We start from the raw sequence: 22,167 nt of genomic DNA on the forward strand, positions 1-22,167 counted from the left end.
CAATAACATTTTACCCACACTCTTAACAGGACCATTTTGTTGGAAATGGTAAGATTTCATTGTTAATGGCTGTGTAGTATTCCATGCAACATACGTAGCACAGTTTCTTCATCCATTCCTCTTTCAATGAGCATTGAGGTTGTTTCCATGTCTTTGCTATTGAGCTACTTTAAGTAGAGAGTTACATTCACTTTTTAATGAAAATCTAATCCAGTTTGGCCAGTAATATTTTTTCTAAGCATATTCTGTTTATTACTGATGGTTCAGTAGTTTACCATGGATATGTGCATTTAGAAAGTGGGATGTGTTCCAGTATTGAACAGGGGAAAGCAACAGGTACAAATGCGTTTAGTAGGTCTCAGTTTAATTACCTGTATGAGTTATTGAGAATTCAAAACATAAATATCTCAGTAATAAGCAATTTTTTTAAATCTCATGTTTTAATATTTAAAAGCAATGTAGTCTTAGTTGAGAAGACCCATGTAAACAATTTCTGCTCAAACTGGTGTTACAAAACCTGCCTCTTCCTACTCTCCCTCCCTCGCAAAACACAGGTCTCATCTGAATTGAGTTGTTAATAAGTTTGCGGATTTATTTGCAAAAGGATAGTAATTTTAATGTTGTATTCATAGCTGGTGTTTAAGTAATACACATTTAAAAATCAATTCCCTATAATTAGTTTTATATATTAAAATGACACTTTCTTTCTACATATTTAAGGGCTTTCCAATCAAGAACAGTATATCAAAAATGTTTTAACTGTTTAGAAATGAATAAATGTATAGATAGAACCTTGAAATTGTTTTCTTCTTTCTATTTTAATAGAGTCCTCCTAATACTATGTGAGACCTATTTGCTTAATAAATTTAATCTCCCTTTGCTGACTAATTCTTTTACTGTTATACATTATAATATGAAACATCTTGTAAATTCAAGAATGTCAAATATTTCCCTTTTAGGAAGGAGTCCGATTCTTCGTGGTGGACTGTCGTCCTGCAGAACAGTATAATGCTGGTCATTTATCAACTGCTTTCCACTTAGATTCTGATCTGGTTAGTATAAATGCGGATTAAGTGTTTTGTAAAAAGTAAGAGTGAAAATAATTGCTTTCTTTAGCTTAGAAATAAATACACATGTTCCAGACTGGGGATATTTTTCTTGCTACTTACGGAAGATTCTGCCTTTCAAAGTGTTCTTCTCTATCAGGTGGCACCCTTATGACATCATAAGTGGTGTATGAAACAGTGTGAACCCTGGCTTACTACTGCTTACCATTGCTGTGTCAGAAAGTTCTGACTTACTCTCAGCTACCGGATAGAGCATTTAGCATTGTGCTTTGCACCTGTGAGTACTCCATAAACGTCAGCTCTTATAATAAACTGAGTAAGAATGTTAAAAGCTTAAATTGTAAATTTTTTAATATTGAGCATTTATATGTGCAAGAAACTACTATTTAATAAGGCATGTATGTTCTCAGTTGTTAATTACTATCCTAGGGTTGTTTCAATTGAAGTAATGAAGGAAGGAAGTAAATATCGTGAAATACGTGGAGCCGTTGGAAGAACTTATGGTGGCCTCGTGTAAGCCCTTGTTGGGTTATGAGAGCCTTAGGGATAGGGACAACAGAAAGAGGGGTGGTAATGGTGCCCCTTTGGCTGAAGAAGCAGTTTACCCTTCCTTTTACCAGCTGAGGAGGAAAGGGTGTGAGAAAGGACATGCATGGGTGGTGTTAAGAAGAAACTCGTTGACAAGTGGAGGACACTATAGGTGAAAAAGGCCACCACAACCACTTTATATCCTGCGAGTGAACTCTGTACCTTTTTAAATTTCTCCCTTAGAGATTTTTTTAATGTATTTAGGATAGGAGGCTGGTCAATCTGCCTTCCATATCAAAATGCCTGAATTCAAATCCTCCTGCTAATGTGTATCTTGGGAGCAGTAGATGATGGCTCGAGTGCTTAGATCTTTGCCACCCATGTGGGAGACTGGGATGGAGCTCCGGGCATTTACTTGTACAAGGGCCCCAAATCTGCCTGTTGCAGGCATTTAGGGAGTAAACCTATGGATGTAAAATCACTCCTCGCTTTTCTCTTTCTCTCCCCCTTGCTCCCTCCCTCCATGTCTCTCCCTCTCTTTGTTGTTTTACCTTCCAAATAAATATAACAAATAAAACTTTAAAAATATTTTCAAAGGTAAGCCACCTTGTACTTCATAAGTGTAAATGAGAATGACTATATCATCAGCATTATTGACAATTATTAATTATTTTATATTTTACCAGACTCATGGGTGAAAAATAGTGACTAACAATGGACATTGGGCATTTTTGTAAATATGTTGTTTATTTTACAACTTACTTTTACATATAGTTCATTTTTCTGTAGAATTTTCACTGTGTTTTTATGAATTCCCACTATAACAGGTTTTTAAAAATTGAAGTGGGACAGGCATTTAATAGAGTAGCTAAGTTGGTAATTCGGAAGCCCACATTCCTGGTGCTAAAATCCCAGGTTCTCTTCTTCCTGCCAGTGTGTATGCTGGGAGGCAGCAGGTGATGGTTCAGGCGCTTGGGTCCTCTCCTTCCCACGTGGGGGACGGATTGAGTTCTAGGCTCCTGGCTTTGGCCTGGCCCACCCTTGACTGTAGGCATTTCACTGGGTGAACAAACATGATGATTTCTCTCTGTCCCCACTGTTCTTCCTCTCCTCACCTTTCAAATAAAATGTAAATTAAAAACTGAAAGTTTTGTAGCTAAGTGAATTTTCAACCTTTTATTCTAATCTCAGTAATAAATAGTATTGACTGTGACTTATTGTCTGAGATATACATGTTTTGGTATATAAATGGAAAAAAATAGCTTGTTTTGAGCTGTTACTGGGTTTTTCCACTTGGTGTTAAAGTCTGATGATACTGTAAAAGTTTTCTGTTATATGAAAGACAAAAACAGTAACAATAAATTTTTTTCTGCATTGTAGTAGTTTTAATAATTTAATAGTGAATTTTCAGCTTTTTTTCTTACATATTATAGATCCATTTATATGTATTTTTTTCTCTTTATCCAAGGGATTTTGTTTGTTGTATTTTTACTCTGTTTTCAAGGCATATCACTGCATTGGGATTTCCCTTCCCCACCCCACCCCAGAAAAAATATTTTAAGTTTTGCAAATACTTACAACTTACTTTTATATATAGTTGATTTTTATAGTGAAACACAGGCTTGCCAGGTTAAAAAAATTTTTTTTCCGATCGTCTAGATGCTTCAGAATCCATCTGAGTTTGCACAGTCGGTAAAATCCTTGCTGGAAGCACAGAAGCAGTCCATTGAGTCTGGCTCCGTAGCTGGTGGGGAGCACCTCTGCTTTATGGGCAGTGGTAGGGAGGAAGAAGACATGTACATGAACATGGTTCTGGCACACTTTTTACAGGTATGGTAATAATAATTGTATCTCTTTTGCTTGTTTATTGCTATCAGCTTGAAGGAATTTGCATACTTACCTTTTTGCTTTCGTGTATGCTGTCATACTTATCTACCATTTCCTTTATAGATGCATAGTTTTTTCTCTTGCCAGAAAAGATCATCTTCAATTTTTTGTCACATGCGTATATGATTTACTTTTCATGTTTAAGTTACAAATATCTGCAGTTCATTTCTATATAAGAACTGACAGGCCTAAAAAAATATTTTTTTTTGCAGACAGGTAACTAATTGTATTGTAGATTTGCAATATCATATTTTTATTTAGTTTTAACATTTTAATTTTACTTTTGATAGTGTTTACATAATTTGTTAGGATGGGAAATTGAGGGTTAGGGGAAAGTAGTTGAGACCATTGTTTCCACATTTTTTTCCTTCTTCCTGTGTTTGGGGGACAGTGGATATAAGGGAAGAAGCCATACTCAGCCTCAAAAACCACCTCAGTACCTGAGGATGGGGAATGGCCTCCCGATGTCATCTCAGGGTCCCTGATATGAAACATGTTGTAAGGGTTCTGCTGAAGTGGTTTCAGTAGTTCTGAAATACTGTTGATCTCACTGATCCAAGGATGAGGAAATCCTTCCAAGTGACTGACACAGTCCACCTTAGAGTCTCCATTCGGCCAGATACTTGCTATCCACTCGTTGCTGGGGGAGTTGACCAATTTATTCTGCCCTCCCTCTGCTACAATGCCAGATGTCCTTTACAAGCCCCAACAGATTGCCATATCCACCATGTGCATCTGGGCATGGCATCCACTGTTCCTTTAAATCACTGAGGAGGCCCAGTTCTGAAACATGGACTCCACAATCAGACCACTGTTCCTTTGATTATCCCCATGGTTGGAATTCTGAGTCCAACAGTTCAGTTAGGGGGAATCCCCAAAGAAACCTCATCTAAAGTCATCCCAGACCTGATTCTTGTGTGTGTGCTTGCCAGTATGGGGTCTGGGCTCAGTCCATCACCCACAGCAGCCTATGCACACACTGGTACCTGAAATTTCTGGGTTGGTTATTTCTCCAGCCCCCTACTCTTAATGTAAGTCAGTGGATGCTCCCGCCCAACCCATCCCTGCTCACCACACACTTGTCCCTCAAGTCTACCAATGGAAGCTGCAACCTAGTTGGAGTGACCCCCAATAGCCCCCACTAGGCTCACCCCCCCCAACCCTAGTTCCTGTGCTTGCCATTATGTGCAGCAAACTGGTCCAATTTGTCCCTCATCGTATTCAGCTCATACGTGTCAATGGGCATTGAAACCTAGCTCAACCCAACCAGCCCCACCATCCAGCCCACATTTATGCCAGCGGGTGCTACCTCCTGTCTAGACAGGCCTGCCCCCTGCCATGGTTCTCATGCTCACCAGTGGGAGTTGGGAGCCCATCAGAGAGGTACCCACAATTTCCCTACTAGGCCCACATCTTGCGCTCTCCAGGTGGTTCTACAGTCTAGCTTGACAGGATTTTCCCCCAGACCCAGCACTTGCCAGCTAATGCTGTGGCAATGCCCAACTAGCCTGCACCCATTTTGGCTCATGCATGCACCAATGGATGCAGTCGCTTAGTCCAGCCTGGCTCTCCCCCAACCCGGTTTACATGTAGGCCAACAGGTTTTGTAGCCCTATCCAGCCTGGTCTGCAAGCATATAATATGTAAATACTCAACAATGCTTTGGAACTATCAGAAACTTTAACTACATTCAAATTTTTGTTACAGAAAAACAAAGAATATGTGAGTATTGCCAGTGGAGGATTTATGGGTAAGGTTTAATTTCTTAACTTCTTTGTCTCCATTTTTAGAAAAAATTACATTGAATATAAGCACAGTGAATTTGCAGCGACATAATTAGTTAATGATGAGGTATTCTATTTTAGTCATTCAGAAAAGTATTTTCAGTATTTTCAGAAAAGTCAGGCCAGCAAGAACATACAGATAGCAGACAAACTTAACATGACAAGAGTGAATATTTGATGAAAGACTATTCATATGTGTTTAATTCTCTAAATGTCTATATGAAAAACTGCCTGTATTATTTGCCTGTAAGAGAACTAGTTAATAGGACTGGGAAGCAAAGGTTGGAGGAATTCTTACTGTATACCCTTTATACTGTGTAAGTATTTTATTTGCAATTCTATTTTATTTATTTCTTGGTTTGTTTAAAAGAAAGGGAGAGCCAGAGAGCTCTTCAATCTGCTGATTCACTCCCTAACTGGCTTGCACAGCTAGGGCTAGTATAGGCCATTCCTTAGAGCCAGGAGCTCTGTCCCAGTCTCCAACATGGTGTTGTGGGTGTAAGTACCTGGGCTGTCTTTTGCAACTTTCCCACATGTGTTAGAGCAAGCTGAATCAGAAGCAGAGCAGTTGGGACTGGAGCTAGCGCTCTGATAAGGGATGCCCAGGTATCGTGGCTTAACACAACGCCAGCCCATCACATTAAACATTGAAACAGCTAAATGTTGATCGACTGGAATGAAAAAGGCTGTGTTTTCAAATCTGCAGAATAATTTGTAGTAATCTGGGATAGTGAACTATTTGGCAAGATCTCTGCAGGGAAGTATTTGAGAATTTTTGAAGGATTGCTAATTGCAGTAAGATTAAAAAGAGCCTTTCTTATAATTAGAAAAAGTAATACCATAAAAGTATTAAACTATAAATGCTGGGGGAACTTAATGATTAAAATCAAGACAATAGATGTGAAAAGTAGATGAATCTTGAATTTTAATCCTGATAGTCTTACTAAAATAAGATCAACCTAATGTAATTTTATTGCTGAAGTTCTTAAAATTTTTATAAATTCAGACGTATTATATCCTTTTGACCCTCTTGCTATTAGCAAGGATGTCATTATATCATGATGTTTGAGGTTCATACCAAGAATTTATCTACAAAATGGGATTTAAAAATTTTTTTAAAGATTTATTTATTTTTATTGAAAAGGCAGATTTACAGAGAAGACAGAGAAAGATCTTCAGTACAATGATTTGCTCCCCAAATGGCCACACCAGCTAGTGCAGAGTTGATCTGAAGCCAGGAGCTTCTTCTGGGTCTCCCACATGAGTGCAGTGTCCCAAAGTACTTGGCTATCCTCTGCTGTTTTCCCAGGCCACAAACAGGGAACTGGATGGGAACTGGAACAGCTGGGATACAAACTGGTACCCTTATGGATTCCTGGTGCATGCAAGACAAAAACATTAGCCACTGGGCTACCGTTCTGGTCCCTAGTCTTACTTTTTTTTTTTTTAAAGATTTATTTATTATTATTATTGGGAAGCCGGATATACAGAGAGGAGGAGAGACAGAGAGGAAGACCTTCCATCCAATGATTCACTCCCCAAGTGAGCCGCAACGGGCCGGTGCACGCCAATCCGAAGCCGGGAACCTGGAACCTCTTCCTGGTCTCCCACACGGGTGCAGTGTCCCAAAGCATCGGGCCGTCCTCGACTGCTTTCCCAGGCCACAAGCAGGGAGCTAGAAGGGAAGTGGAGCTGCGGGGATTAGAACCGGCGCCCATATGGGATCCTGGCGCATCCAAGGCGAGGACCTTAGCCACTAGGCCACGCCGCCGGGCCCCCTAGTCTTTTTAAATAAAGAATCTTTAACCAGAATGACTAGAAAACAATATATAAAAGATCATTTTTCAAAGGTTTATTCATTTATTTCTGGAAAGTCAGATTTACAGAGAAAGGAGGGATAGAGAAAGATCATCCACTAATTATTCTCAAAGTGGCCTCAATGATTGGAGCTGAGCTGATCCGAAGCCAGGAGTTTCTTCTGGGCTTCCCACAAGGATGCAGGGTCCCAAGGCTTTGGGCCATCCTCGACTGCTTTCCCAGGCTGCAAGCAGGGAGCTGGATGGGAAGTGGAGCATCTGGACACCAACCAGTCCATATGGGGAGCAGCTGGTGCATGAACTGGTACCCAAATGGGATGCTGGGGCTTACAGACAGAGGATTAGCCAGTTGAGCCATAACACTGCCCTCCCAGTGGAGTTATTTTCATTACTGCTAAACAAGGGCTATCCCCATGTCCAGTGCTATTTATTAGAAATCCTGAAATTTGATTATTAGATTTGTAATTCTCAAAAGTATATTTAGAGCTAGTGTGTGTGTGTGTTGAGCCTTCAGAAACTTTGGAAAAAAACTTTGAATTATTTCTTTTACCAGGAATAGTCCCTGTTTCCATGAATGTTAGTGCCTGTGACTGCTATTTTTACTAAGAGAATTGATTGCTCCTCTGGCATAACAAATGCCACAATAGGTTTTCACTAACTTTTTTTATCGGAAAATTGTTGCAGAGATTGTGTTTGAGACTTTAAAGATTAATTGTTCGAATAGAAAAGATAAAACTTGTACAAATAGCAGCTTTAAGGGCAGTTTGAAAATGGTATCTGTGGAGCTTGTGTAAATGCTGAACTAGATCATCCTCCACCTCTAAATACTGGCATCCCATATGGACACTAGTTCATGTCCTGGCTGCTTCACTTCCCATCCAGCTACCTGCTTACCTGGGAAAGCAGTAAAGGACGGCCCAAGTCCTTGGGACCCTACAGCTCTGTGGGAGACCTGAAGTAGGCTCCTGGCCCCAGTTCCTGGCTCCTGGCTTCAGATTGGGTCAGTTCTGGCTTTTTTTTTATATATAGTCTTTTTTTAAAATTTATTTATTAATTACATTGTATTATGTGACCTTAGATCCTTTTTTCTTCAGCTGTGACAGGTTTACTGCACTTTGGTAATGAATCTTTCCAAAGTGTTTTAATATTTCCTGTTTTATTTGTTCCGGTTATCCTAGCACTGCAACAGCACCTGGCGGACATTAATGTGGATGGACCTGAAAATGGATATGGCCATTGGATTGCTAGTACCTCAGGCTCAAGGAGCAGCATCAGTTCTTCTGTTGATGTAAGTGTATGTGTAGAATATGTCACCAGACTTCATAGAGGTGATTAGTTACTAAAGCCTCACCATAATGGAAATGAAGCTAAAATATTTTTACTCATGAAATAAGGAACATCATTATTGTGAAGTTAGGGAAATAGTGGAGCACACCTGCACAACTGAACTCGTCAGGAATTCTTGTAGTCTAGATGCTAAATTCATTTTCATTTCTACTAGACTAGCTGCAATTTGGTATTACCATGTGCTCCAGCTTAAATATCTAATGGAGGTAATTCTGGATCCCCCGCCAGTGGTTATTCTTTAAAGAGAAATAGAAATTTAAAAAATGCACATAAGGTCATGGTTACTATCTGAGCTCATGTATCTGCATACCTGTGCTCACATTTTATCTCTATAGCCCTGTTTTCATCACGATCTCCACCAAGATCTTTAAGCATTTGGCGAGTGAGCTCTATCTCTTCTGTTTGGTTTTGGCTCCCTACCTTTCAAATAAAGTAATTTTTTTTTTTTTTAAGAAAAGAGTTATGTCCACACCTATTGTGTTGAGTATATGAAGAAATTGTTCGAAAAAATAACAGACCTAGATGGGAATGTTTCACAAAACCCAACAGTACAAAGTATACATGTTTAAAACTAGCTGCATGAATGACAGCGCGCTTATATTTTTAGGGAAGTATTTCTTATAAATGCATTTCAGTATTTCTTAGAAATGTAACTGAAGACCATGCATATATGTAAATGCAAATATAATTTTCTGTTTCTACATTTTTTAATAAGATTTACTTGAAAGAAAAAGTGAGAGAAGGATAGAGACAGAGAAAATGGTATTCTTCATGCTCATTTCCAAGATGTCTGCCAACAGCCAGGTTGGATCAGGCTAAAACCAGGAGCCTGGAACTCCACTCCAGTCTCTCATATGGATGACAGGAAAGAACCTGGGGCATCATCTACTTCATTGCTAGGAAGCTGGATTTGAAGCACAGTAGCTGCCTAGTATGGGATTCAGGCAGCAGCTCGACGTGCTGTACTGCAACACCTGCCCTTTTATCCTTATTCTTTAAAAATTAGTGAGTTGATTTTCTAGAAATGCCATAACAAGGTATCCCACAGACTGGATGACTTGAATGATAGAAATGGAAGGTTGAAGTTTAAGAGGAAGTTGTTGGCTGGTTGTGTGTATCCTGAGGTCCCTCTCCTTGGCTTGCTGATGACCCATCTTTGCCCCCTCCATCCCCACAGGACTTGCTCTCTCACGTATTCCTGTCCTACCTCTTAGAAGGTGACGGTTCAGATTGGATTAGGAGTTACCCGCGTGACCTCATCTAGTAATACTTAACCTCTAATGGGGCTCTGTCACCAATCACAGTCACACTCTGAAGTGTGTTAGGAATTAGGATTCAGCATCTGAATCTGGCAAGAATGCAGTTCAGACACACAGACAGACTTTACCAGTAATGGAGCTGCTTATCTTCTGAAAATCAACTAATTTATATATGTCTTTTTTTTTCAGGGTGACTCTTTCAATGGTTCAAATGACAGAGGAGTGAAATCTCTAGTAAACAAAATGACTGTGGCTTTGAAGACAAAATCTGTTAATGTTAGAGAAAAAGTTATCAGTTTTATTGAGAACACATCGACTCCTGTCGACCGGTGAGTTGTTCATACAAGTCTATGATGTGTAATTGAAACTAAAATTTGTCTTACAGTGAGTAAATGTTACTATGAATGTATTCTAGAAAAGGAGCATAAGGTACATTTTCTTTTAGATGATTTCACAGTTTGTTTTTAATATAAGTTCATGATGTACCTTATACTCTTTCACTGATCAGAATTGACATAATGAATCTACCCATTCATGCCCTTCATTACAAATTCAGCAGGTGTTCCTGCGTATTACACTTCATATAATTACTGTTTCCCAATGTTAAGTGAATGGAGAATTATCCATTCAGCACAGTGATCTCTTGGCAGGAACTCTCTCATGGTCATGTTGAATATAGTCGAAATCTACTTTCTCAAGTCTGAGAGTTCATATCTTCATAGAATTTTATTTACAGAATATAAATATAAACCCAATAAACCCATGAATTAAATATAAATATAAACCCAGTTTACTCATGAATTATTAAAAGAGGGTCATAGCTAGCAGTTGATAAGGATGTTTAGAAGAATATGTTGTCTCATTGTAACTCAGAGTTTGTAATGCATGTACTTTTTCCACATGTTAGTCTGATTCTTTGTTGTTGTATCTAGAGTTCAGAGCTTGCCTTGTGATTGCAGTACAGCCTTCATTTCTAAGCAAGCTTGATCTTTGAAATGTGTTCTTTTATTTCACTCTCATGTCTCATTTGCAGTATCCTGGGAAAGTTAAAATAAGTGACTTTAAGAATTGAACATGAGGGATTTGTTGTTTTTCTCTTATAATACTCCCCTGCCCATTTAATAAATATTAAGAAAATAGGTTATTTTCACTAGTCTAAAAAGTTGTACTTTATCTGAAATACCAACTTTTACTTCTGCAATGTTCTAATTAGCCTGAAAAATTTGTTCAGTAGTTACTCCTGCTTTCAAAAGCTTAACCCTGCCCATTTGAATTAGTGTTTCCAAATTAGAGGGTTGTTATTGCTACATTTTATAGCATGAACATTGAAAGTTTTATTTTAAAATGGCCAGGTAATAACTATGTCAAAAAGGCTGTTCCTTTGTTAAAGTGTTATTTAAAACTTACTTTTTGTTTTTCTTTGTATATAGAATGAGATATTTTCTTTACAATATACACTCTGATTATGCTGTGTTTTTATTGTAATACTTTTGCATTTTATATAATCATTTTGTTCTATCCTCTGCCTGGATTTTCTGTAGAATGTCTTTCAATCTTCCTTGGCCAGACAGATCATGCACAGAGCGGTAAGCCAATGAGTAGAGCCGCTTTATGCACCCATCCTTGTCGATTAGCATGCCTTGTGGTGTCTGCGAGCTGTGCCGCCTTGGCTAACATCTCATGCAGCTAAAATCTACTCATTCTGCCTGTACGAGTGTGCCATGCCAATTCATCTGCTTTTCTTCTTGGTTTCTGCTTGATTGTTTTAGTGTTTTTTAGTTCTTGCGTGCTTCTTGGTCTCTCTCATTCCTCAGAAGAAAATGAAATTCATTCAAGCACAAGAGCTTCATGAAACCTGAAGTTTTTATTCTGAGACAGGGGAAGGTGATAGAAAGAACTGCAGTAGAAGTCAGGAACTGAGAGTACTAGCTTGAAGACCATGTTATTTGTGTTTGTATTGCCTTCCTTAACAGTAGAGACGATGTTAATACCCAAACGTAAGCACAATTCATTTTAGAATTTTAGGTTTTAGAATTTTAGGTTTTTCTTGAGATATGTATATTTCTGTTCATAGGTAATATCCCCAGTCTATTCTAAAGAGCCTGGGCATATCATCTGTTTCATTTTCCTTGAAAGAAGTTAGACTGTGGTGGATATTTTAACATGTAATCTGTTTTCTGCTACATTCAGTGATGTGCTTGCGATTAAAAGAGAAAGATTTCATATGTTTGAGGGTTAAAAATGTACCTAAGCTTCAGGTAGGACAAAAAAATTTACCAGCTTAATCTCTGTGGTATTACAGTTTTGATGTTCATTCAAATTTTCTACAAATACGGTGTCAACAGTAACAAAATATATGAATATTTAAAACAAATTCTAGTGATACTTGGAATGTAAGTCAAACTTTAGAATGTAGTTGACTTTTTCCTTAAATCATTTCAAGTGTTTTCAATGACTATAAACATACTACTTTTAAAGATAATGGCTTATATTCTGATTTAACTAGTGAGAATTTTTATTTTTGTGACTGTTCCTTACACAATGCTAATTACAGAGCTTCTGTTATAATTCTGTGATTTCTTTTAAAGAATGTTATCTGACAGAGTTATGGAGAGAGAGATTGATCTTCTGTCTTCCATCTTCAGTTCTCCCATGGTTACAACAGCCAAGGCTGAGCCAGGCTGAGCCAGGCTGAGCCAGCCAAGAGTTTCATAAACTCTTGAGGACAAGGGCGCAAACACTAGGGCCATCCTCAGCCACTTTTTCCAGGCCATTAGCCAGACCTGGAGTGGAAGTGGAGCAGCTAGGCATTGAACTGGCACCCATCTGGATGCCAGCATCAAAGGGAGTGAGTGGCTTTATCTACTGCACATGATGTCAGCCCCAATGTTACCACTTTACAGATGAGGAAACACGAGTACAAAGAGGATAAGTAGTTTCCCTAGGGCCAGCAGATCTAAGTGCTAGTTTTAATACAAATACTAAAGCTGTTGAAAAGTTAATTTGTATAGATTGATTATTCACCCTGTCCTGTCCTTATTTCATTTAACATGACTTTGCTAACATGATTTATTTGTCTCCTTTTTGTTTCCTTAACCTCACTGTCCCAAAAGGAATGGGTCGTTTGGGGCTGAAGGGAACAAACATTCATATTTTTTTTCAATATTGAAATGATGGTTGATCGACATCTTTGATAGCATTAATGATTTTTTTTTTCTCCCTACAACACAGGCATGTGAGCAGCAGTGACAGAGTGGGCAAGCCTTACCGTGGTGTAAAGCCTGTTTTCAGCATTGGGGATGAAGAGGAATATGACACAGGTGTGGTAATTCACTTATCTAAGGCTGCTTTTGGCAGTCACCAGACATGATCTAGAGGTTATTTAGGGGCTGGCCTGACAACTGCTTTAAAGAAAAAAAAAGTAAGATTCTGTAAAGATTTCAGAGAATGGCTTTGTACGAAAACTTGTCTTTTAACATCTGTGCCCATTAGAAATGCAGGCAGAAATGCTGATTGATCAGTAAGGAGTTATCAGCTTAGAAGAATAGACTGATGATAATTTGGTGAATTTCAGTGTAGAAATAGTATTTAAAAGATTGGCATTGTGGTGAAGGGGATATAGCTGCCACATGCAATGCCAGAACCCCATATGGGCACTGGTTCATGGCCTGGCTGCTCTGCTTCCTATCCAACTCTCTGCTAAAGGCCTGGGAAGGCACTGGAAGATGGCCCGAGTCCTAGTGCCTCTGCCACCCACAGGGGAAACCTAGAAGAAGCTGCTGGCTCCTGAGTGAAGCCTGGCCCAGCCACAGCTCTTGCATCCACCTGGACTGTGAACCAGTGAATGGGAGGTCTGTGTCTTTGTTTGTTTCCCTCTTTCTGTGTAAGTCTGACATTCAACTAAAAGGCCAATTAAATTAAGTTTCAGTTAAAAATAGGATTCATTTATTTATTTGAAAGGCAGTTACAGAGAGGCAGAGGTGGAGGGAGGAAGTGGTTTCTTCCATCTGCTGGTTCACTCCCCAAATGAATGCAATTTCTGGGGCTGGGCCAGACCAGAGCTGGGAGACGGGATCTCCATCTAGTCTTTCCATAAGATTTCAGGGGTCCACACATTTAGACAGTCTTGCACGGCCCTCCCAAACATGTTAGCAGGTTGCTCGGTCCGAAATGGAGCACTGAGACCCAATGTGGCACCCTTATGGAGTACTGGCACTATAGGTGGCAGCTTTATGTGCTGTCTACCTGCACTGGCACTCAAATAAATCTTTAAAAACAAGCATCTAAACCAAATATCCTTGTGATTGGATTTAATCCCTTTGATCACTTCTCTAGACAATTGAGAATTATAGCACTGAAGCTCAAAGAAATCCAAAATGGGGACTTCTGAAAAGAAAAATCCTTTTGAAACTGGAAGCAATGTCCTTAAGAGCCACAAGGTGGAGACATTGTGTCAGGAAACATTAGTTTATACCCCCTACTTCTGAAATCATCCCGATTCAGTAATCATAGTGTTTATTGATACGTGTGTTGAATTAGGAAAAAAAAAAATCTATGTTCAAAATTGGGGGGACTGCTAGATCTCACCTCAACACTTAATAGTGTATGTTGCATTTCAGGTCATATACCTCATTCTATAATGTGTGGATATTCTGTGATTTATTTAACCAGTATTCTTCCAGTTGGATCTGGTGGTCTTCGAGGTTTTTCTTTTTAAAAAAATGTTTGTTGTTATTATTTTTCCATGAAACAGTCCTAATCCCTCTCCTCTGTGTTCCACCCTTTTTTCCTCTCCCACCATTTTGCCCTATATTGTCACAGTCAGCACCCAGGGTTGGAGACCCCAGCATGGGGAGGAATACTCCAAGGTTGCTGCTTCAGTGATCTTGATAGTTCTGAAACACTGTTGGCTTCATTGCAGCAGGGTGGAGAACATCTTTTAATGAGGTTCTCAACGTCCTCTGTTGACTTAGATGAGCTGGCTGTCAAGTCTTTCATGAGCATCTGGGTATATTCTCTGTTACACAGATGTCAGAAACTAAGGACGCCCAGTCCTGATACTTGTACTCCAAGGTTGGACCACGTATCTTGAGATTTTTCCTGAGGCTGGGTTTTGAGTCCAGTTGAAATACTTGGGGAGTCCCCCCAAAAATCTCACCTGGTGAATCCGCAGACTTGACTCTTGTGTGCACCAACTAGTGCAGGGACCAGCTCAGTCCATCACTGCACCAGCCACTGCTGCTGGGTGAGGGTTTCGTTTTTATTTAAGCTCAAGTATGGATATATCAAATTTCTTTAGGTGTCTTATAACATGAGAAAGTATTAAGAAACAAAAGGAGATTTATAGTTCATATCTTTTGGGACTGTAATTTGTCTTAAAAAAAATAGTTACAATGTTTTAAACTTCAGCAAAACAAAACTTACATCTTTACTTAATTATCCCAGGATTGACTTCTTATTTTCCTTAAAATCAGAAACCAGCAAGAGAAAAAGATCTCTGTTATCTTCACCTTCGGTGTATAAAAAGGTCTCATTTTGGAAGTTGACCTGTCTGCATACCGACTAGTCAGGTCACAGTTGTTATCTGTACATGTTAAGGTAGTGTGTAAATCCACTGTCTGCGGAGTTGGCATCCCATAGGCTTCATTTCAGATCTGCTCCCTGCTAACTCTCCTAGGATAAGCAGCCTTCTGCACCTACATGGAAGACCAGGAAGAACCTCCTGACTGTTGGCTTCAGACTAGGCGAGCTATGGCTATTGCAGCCGTTTGGAAAGCAAATCTTTTTCAAAGACTGATTTTATATGTTAAAGGCAGATTTACAGAGAGAAGACACAGATTTCCGTCTGCCGCTTCACCCCCCAAATGGCTGCAGTGGTCAGAGCTGAGAGCTTCTTCCAGATCTCCCACATGGTGCAGGGACCCAAAAACTTGAACCATCCTCTATTGCTTTCTCAAGCCATAAACAGGGAGCTGGATTGGAATCCGACCAGCCAAAAGCTGAATGGGATGCCGGCACCCCAGGCCCCTATTAGGTGGCTATGCCATAACACCAGCCCCATAATTATGTCTTTTTTTAAAAAGAAGTTGATAGGGCCCAGTGTGGTGGCCTAGCAGCTGAGATCCTTGCCTTGAACATGCTGGGATCCCTTGTGGACACCGGTTCTAATCCCGGCAGCCCCACTTCCCATCCAGCTCCCTGGGAAAGCAGTCGAGGACGGCCCAAAGCCTTGGGACCCTGCACCCACGTGGGAGACCTGGAGGAAGTTCCTGGCTCCTGGCATTGGATCGGCGCGGCACTGACCATTGGGGAGTGATTCATCGGACGGAAGATCTTCCTCTCTGTATATCTGACTTTGTAATAAAAATAAATAAATCTTTAAAAAAAATCCAAAAAGAAATAAAAAAAAGTTGATATCCTCCAACTAACTTAATCTTTAGAAATACTTTCTTATCAATTTCGCTTGATTTTTTTTAACCATTCACAATAATGTTTTCTAGTAATTCTGTGTATGGAAATATTGTAGCAGGATTATAATTATGTTTTTTTTTTTTCAATCCATGTGTTCAAAATAGTGCTGAGTTTTTCTTTAGAGGCTATTGATAATAACAGTTTTTAACATTTTAAATTCTTTATAGATGAAATTGACAGTTCTTCGATATCAGATGATGATAGAAAAGAGATTGTAAACATTCAGACTTGGATAAACAAGCCAGACATCAAGCATCATTTTCCTTGTAAAGAAGTAAAAGAAAATGGACACATGTTTCCTAGGTACTTCTATAACTGTCTCCTTCAGAAGTAAAATTGAATTTGGGGAAGTTAATAATGTAAAACTGAGCCTACAAAACTTTTATTTGTCTAAGTACAGTAAGATTTTTCCATCTGTTGACTTGTTTTGTGTTTCAATTTATAAAAATATTTCTTAGGTGATTTTTGTTTTGAAAATTTTAAATAAAGCATTGAAGAAATAATGCAGTGAATGTTTTTATGAAGTTATTCTGGGTTTACCAGTTCTGTCTTCACCAAACTCCATGTACAGACGCACATACACTTCCCTTTGGTCAAGCCATGTAAAAGCACCCACAAATGGTCGGCGTCAGTCTGCCAACAGTGGGAGCATTCTCTTGCACAACTCCAGAGCCATTGCCTCACCTAACAAAATTTTAAATTAAAATACTTAATTTTTCAGAGCATCTCCGAGATATCTTTAGGTATTCTGTTTGTAATTCTTAATCCAGGATCTAGTCATGGTTGACACACTGCATTTGTCTGTTACATCTAATCTCACCCACTGTTCAGCAGACACACCGTCCTTTTCCTGCCTCGCTTCTGCCTTGCTCTTTCTTTTCAGTGACTTCTCAATCAAACCAATTCAATCTGATCAGTTAGGTGCTAAATCAAACAAAAATTAATTAAACTTTAATTTAATTAAAAATTGGATCTTTCTAATCCAGCCAGTTTACCTTCAGAATGTTTCCAATTCTAGATCTGTGTGATATTTGCCTTGTATGGCATAGAAATCCTAGCGTGCTGTCACTGTGTTTAAAGTGAGCTGAATACAGTTAACATGTTCATAATTGCAATCTCATTTTACCTTCAGGATGAAGGCAGAGTAGTCTTTGATTTCAGAGGCTTCGGTGTGTTCAGCCAGAATAGTTTGTGAATATTGATAATATCATTAGTCCCATTTCAGTAGAAAATTATTTAATGGTTTCAATTCATACGTTTATTATAAAATATGCCTTTTAAATACTTGCAGGATTATTTGTTAAGTGATGTTGCCTACAAATAAAGGAAGATTTAAATCTATTATGCCTTTTTACTATAATGTGAATTTTTAAAATATTACCTCAAAAAGTGGGGAAAAGGAAAAGGGAAGAGGCGGAAGAGAAGGAAAGAGGAGGGAAGAAGGCATGCGGAAGATCATTCTGTTCCTGGAATTGTATCCACAGTTCATTGAATCTTAAAACTGAAGTTAAAACATGGAGCTCACTTTTTAATATCTCTTTTTGACTCAGAACTCATGTAGGATTGAATGTTTTATGATTTGGGCTGTTGATGTGATGCTTGTTTTGAAATATATTTAATTAGAATTCTTTTTTCTTTCCATGCTTTCCTACCAAGTCATCTGTTGGTTACTGCAACACATATGTACTGTTTAAGAGAGATTCTTTCACGGAAAGGATTGGCATATATACAGTCTCGACAAGCACTAAATTCTGTGGTTAAAATTACATCCAAAAAAAAACATCCTGAGCTAATTACTTTCAAGTTTGGAAACAGCAGTGCTTCAGGAATAGAAATCTTAGCAATTGAAAGGTAAGATGCTTGGTAAAAATGATATTATCCAAATTACTTCAGTTACATTATTAAGCAGTTTCTCTATTTGGATGAACAGATGGTGGGATAGGATACCTGAATTACTTTTATTAATATTCTTTGCTATCTTTTTCTCTACCATTCTTATGTCAATTGGATGGTTTCAGCAAGTGTGTTTACTTGCATAAACTTTCTGACATAAGGACATATGAATAAGCACTATTATATATAATATATAAATTATATCTATATTATATCTTTACAGTATAATAATGTATGTTATCTATATTAGTATCTATATTGTATATTATTTATATATTGTATATAATAGTGCTGCATTAAATGCTGATTTAGAATGAAGTAAGAAACTGGTCTCAGAATGTAAGCATTTGTATTTTCTTCATCAGATTTTTCCTGTTTTGACAAACTGTCCATGAATTAGAGACTAAGTAATTTAATGTTTACAGTCTGTGGGAGCGTTTCCATATCTTATTTTGGATTACCAGCAGTTCTCTGACTGGTATAAGACCTCGATGCCAAGCCATTCTTAACCTGTAGATAAAACCATAAAGCCCAAGAGAGGATTCTTTCTGGATTTTTTTTTTTCAAAAGTTAGTTTACTTGAGAGAGACAGTACCTGTTTGTTGATTCATTCCTCAAATGCCAGGCACGACTGACACTGTGCCAGGCAGAGCTGACGGTCAAGAACTTAGTCCTCGTCTCTCCCATGTGGCTGGCAAGCCCTCAGCCACTTGATCCTTCACCGGTTGCCCTCCAGACAACACAGTAACAGAAACTTGGAGTCTAGAGTCAGAGCGGGTTTGAACCCCAGGCACTCTCAGATGGATGCAGGTGCCTACTGAGAGCTTAACCACTGGTCCAGGCACCCAGATCCCATAGCTTGAAACCTGGCTTGCGATAGAAGCCAATAGAGCCCTCCTGACTTCTGGTGCATGATTCCACCTTGTTATTGGTTCAGGTTGTTCTTGTGAAATTCGTAAAAGAGTTCTTGAATAAATAGTCAGCTCAAGTCTGGACACTTTTAAATAATCAACTTCAGTTTGAAGGGAAAATTAAGTTCTTTTCACCTTTTACTGACAATCAGTAGTAAATAATTCTATACTGTTTATACATACCTCATTAAAAGAGGCAAGACAAATGAAATCACTATTATATATATATATTCACATTGTGAAAATATTCAAATAATGAGGGAAAATGTAAAGAATATATTTCCCAAATCCCACCCTGTTAACACTTTTGTATCTTTTTAGATATCTTTCTATGTGTATGTATATACTTGCTGTCATTCACGGATGACATATAATCAGTGGTGGATTGCATATATGACAGTAGACCCATAGGATTACAGTAGAACTGATAAATTCCTGTTGCCTCATAGTTTTATTTCACCTTTGCCTGTACTTACGTGTTTACACACACAAATATTTAACGTTGTGTTTCAGTTGCTATACAGGTTTGTAGCCTAGGAGCAGTAGGCTGTGTCTGATAGCCAGGATGTATAGTAAGCTATCTCATCTAAGTTTGTGTTAAGTACATTCTGTGGTGATTACATGATGAAATCGCCTAATGCCATTATTTCAGAATATATCCCCAAAGTTGAATCATATAATACTATATTAAAAACAATCAATGTGATATGGGTGAGGTTTTTTTTCCCTTGTTTTTTAAACAAACTTAATATACTGTAAATTTATTTACATTTTTATAAGTGTAAATTATAATGAATATTCTATTATGAATATTTTCAGGGTGTCGATTTAATATCTTGTCATTTAATGTTCAGTTGTTTACAGTATTTTACTAAGTTCCCTATTTACATATTTGTCATTTATTTTTCTATGATAAATTTGTACATGTAGATTAAATGGGACAGAGGAATACATACATTTGAGGTAATCCTAACCAAATCACATTTGAATTATAACTCATGCGTGACAGTAATTGAGCTTTATGTTTTAAAGGTTTTCCTGGATATTTTGTTAAATTGGGGTTTATTGTGTTCATATATATCAATCAGTGGTTTTTGTTTAGATCTAAAATTTTGGTAAATAATGAAAATACATTTGCATTTAAAGTCAATTAGCTTGATATCCTCTTCTGCCTATTAGAATTTCTGTATAATTGTCATTGTTTAAGAACTAGATATCATCTAAAGATAAACTCTAAAGTTTTCTGCTGCCAGCAGAATATTTTTATTGTGTTTTATTGTCTATTATGTAGAGTTATACTTCTGTAAAGAATTTTAGCTTTATATTTTATGAAATACTATGAAAAACCGAATTTTTTTCACATTGTTTTTTTCTTTAAAATTAAGTTTTTGAATGTATATAAGTTTGGGGGAATATATGGGAAGGCATTTTTGCGGACTTTGTGAACAGAAAAAAAAATTCTTTCTGAAGATGACATTTCTGTTCAGGTCTAAAAGTCCTATATTAATATACTTTTCTCCCATAGGTATTTGATTCCAAATGCAGGAGATGCCACAAAAGCCATAAAACAACAGATCATGAAAGTTTTGGATGCTTTGGAAAGTTAATATAAATGAAAATTACTTCAGAAATTAAGGCAACCAAGAAAAACACGAATATATGTATTTCCTGACTGAATACTAAATGGAGACCTTTCTTTTGCTCATGGGGTGCTTGAGTAGCAGGTCTAAGAAAATGTAAATTATTATAATCAATCTCCGGACAGTTAAACTTTTTAAAAATTTCTTTTGAATTTTTGGTTTTATAAAATGATTTATTGTAAAGGTCAGTTATTAAGTGACTTTGCAGTAACTGGCCCTGTGCCGTGATGGGGTGGGGCTTCAGAATGCAGTTCTGTTTTGAAGAGCTGTTTTAAGGGAACAAGCATCTCTTTCAGGTTTAAAAGCAGCCACACACATATATTTGCAGTGTCTTCACTGAAAATTAGAGACAAAATTAGCTGAAGAGACCTCTTTACTTGCTTCATTTAGTTTTACTCACTGATCAACATCTGAAACCAAAAATATAAGTAATTAGCTAACTGTTTCTGTTCTGTTTTTATTAAATAGATGGAAATATATTTAATTAAATGGCTAAATACTCCAGCCAACTCAGAGTATAGTCCAACGAGTAAAATGTTGAAACTTGGATTCCAGTCACCTTTGCTATATTATCTAACAATTTGGACATCGAGTGCTTTAAAAGTACTAAACTGCATCCTGCACGTTTCTAAGGGAGCAGCTAACAGCATTGTAAGAAGTAGGCATGTTAAGATGAAAATGAACATTTTGAGCACAGAAACGTATCTTACAAGTCTAGTATTTGATTCAGGGTATTTCAAGACAGGAATAGAGCACACATTGATTTATCCTCATTGAGATTATGTCTGTGAGCATATTAATATCTACTGAATAAAAGCCAAATAATCAGCTATATAAATTGCAATTGTTTTTTATCATCAATTTCCAAATTTTTTTCTCTCTAGTTGGTTTTATCTTCTCATTGAAGTTCAGTAGTTTCAAACTATTTTTGGTCTACTACTATGACAAACTGGAAAACGTTGTAGTTTATTTTGCAGCTTTGTCAATAATTTGCTGCAGTCCACGTTAGACACATTCGGTGAGTGAAATCCAGGAACACATTTGGCTTTCTGGAATGATTGCTTTATACACTCTGTTTGGAAAATAGTGAACATCATCTACTGTGTCCCCAACGTGCAGTGGATTACCCCTAAGACACTGAGAGGTGAAATTGTCAGGCATGCCCAGGTAACAGCCAGTTGTTGTTTTAATCTATTTAATGAATCAAGTGAATAAGATGCAGCATAATTCAAAGCATTTTGTTTTGATATCTAAATGAATAACAAGTTTGAGTGGTTGAAGACATTTGCATGAAATTGCACCTGGTGCAGTATTTGATATTTATAACTCGCCCCCCCCCCCCCGAATGGTTATATTGCATTTTTCTCCCTTCCTTGCCATTCCTTTTAGAAATATCCTGAAGTCTCTCTCTTTTTTCTTTTCTTTTCCCCCTATTTCAGCCACGGGACTTTTTTCATATTACTGTAAAGATGTTTGTGTTACTGTTTATAAATTACAATTGTAAATAAACAAGTACAGTTTGCTCAAAACTTTGTTCTTAAAAGTGCCTCTCTCTCCTTTATG

General features: G+C 37.8%; 1 protein-coding gene across 2 annotated transcripts in view; it reads left to right on the forward strand.

Annotated features, from left to right (window-relative positions):
• TBC1D23 (TBC1 domain family member 23) overlaps positions 1 to 21,759 on the forward strand; it is a 61,423-nt gene extending 39,664 nt beyond the window's left edge. The window contains exons 10-19 of one of the 2 annotated variants that reach the window (XM_058661794.1): positions 960 to 1,052; positions 3,255 to 3,425; positions 5,190 to 5,232; positions 8,262 to 8,371; positions 9,879 to 10,018; positions 11,231 to 11,275; positions 12,921 to 13,009; positions 16,328 to 16,463; positions 17,817 to 18,011; positions 20,490 to 21,759. In XM_058661794.1, coding sequence (XP_058517777.1) covers positions 960 to 1,052; positions 3,255 to 3,425; positions 5,190 to 5,232; positions 8,262 to 8,371; positions 9,879 to 10,018; positions 11,231 to 11,275; positions 12,921 to 13,009; positions 16,328 to 16,463; positions 17,817 to 18,011; positions 20,490 to 20,571 — 1,104 coding nt within the window. In that variant the 3' untranslated portion in view covers positions 20,572 to 21,759. The remainder of the gene's footprint in view (positions 1 to 959; positions 1,053 to 3,254; positions 3,426 to 5,189; positions 5,233 to 8,261; positions 8,372 to 9,878; positions 10,019 to 11,230; positions 11,276 to 12,920; positions 13,010 to 16,327; positions 16,464 to 17,816; positions 18,012 to 20,489) is intronic. The other variant, XM_058661795.1, reaches the window with a different exon arrangement.
• The last annotated feature ends 408 nt before the right edge of the window (positions 21,760 to 22,167 follow it).

Source organism: Ochotona princeps, chromosome 3 (assembly GCF_030435755.1).
Source record: "Ochotona princeps isolate mOchPri1 chromosome 3, mOchPri1.hap1, whole genome shotgun sequence".
NCBI classification, from domain to species: domain Eukaryota; kingdom Metazoa; phylum Chordata; class Mammalia; order Lagomorpha; family Ochotonidae; genus Ochotona; species Ochotona princeps.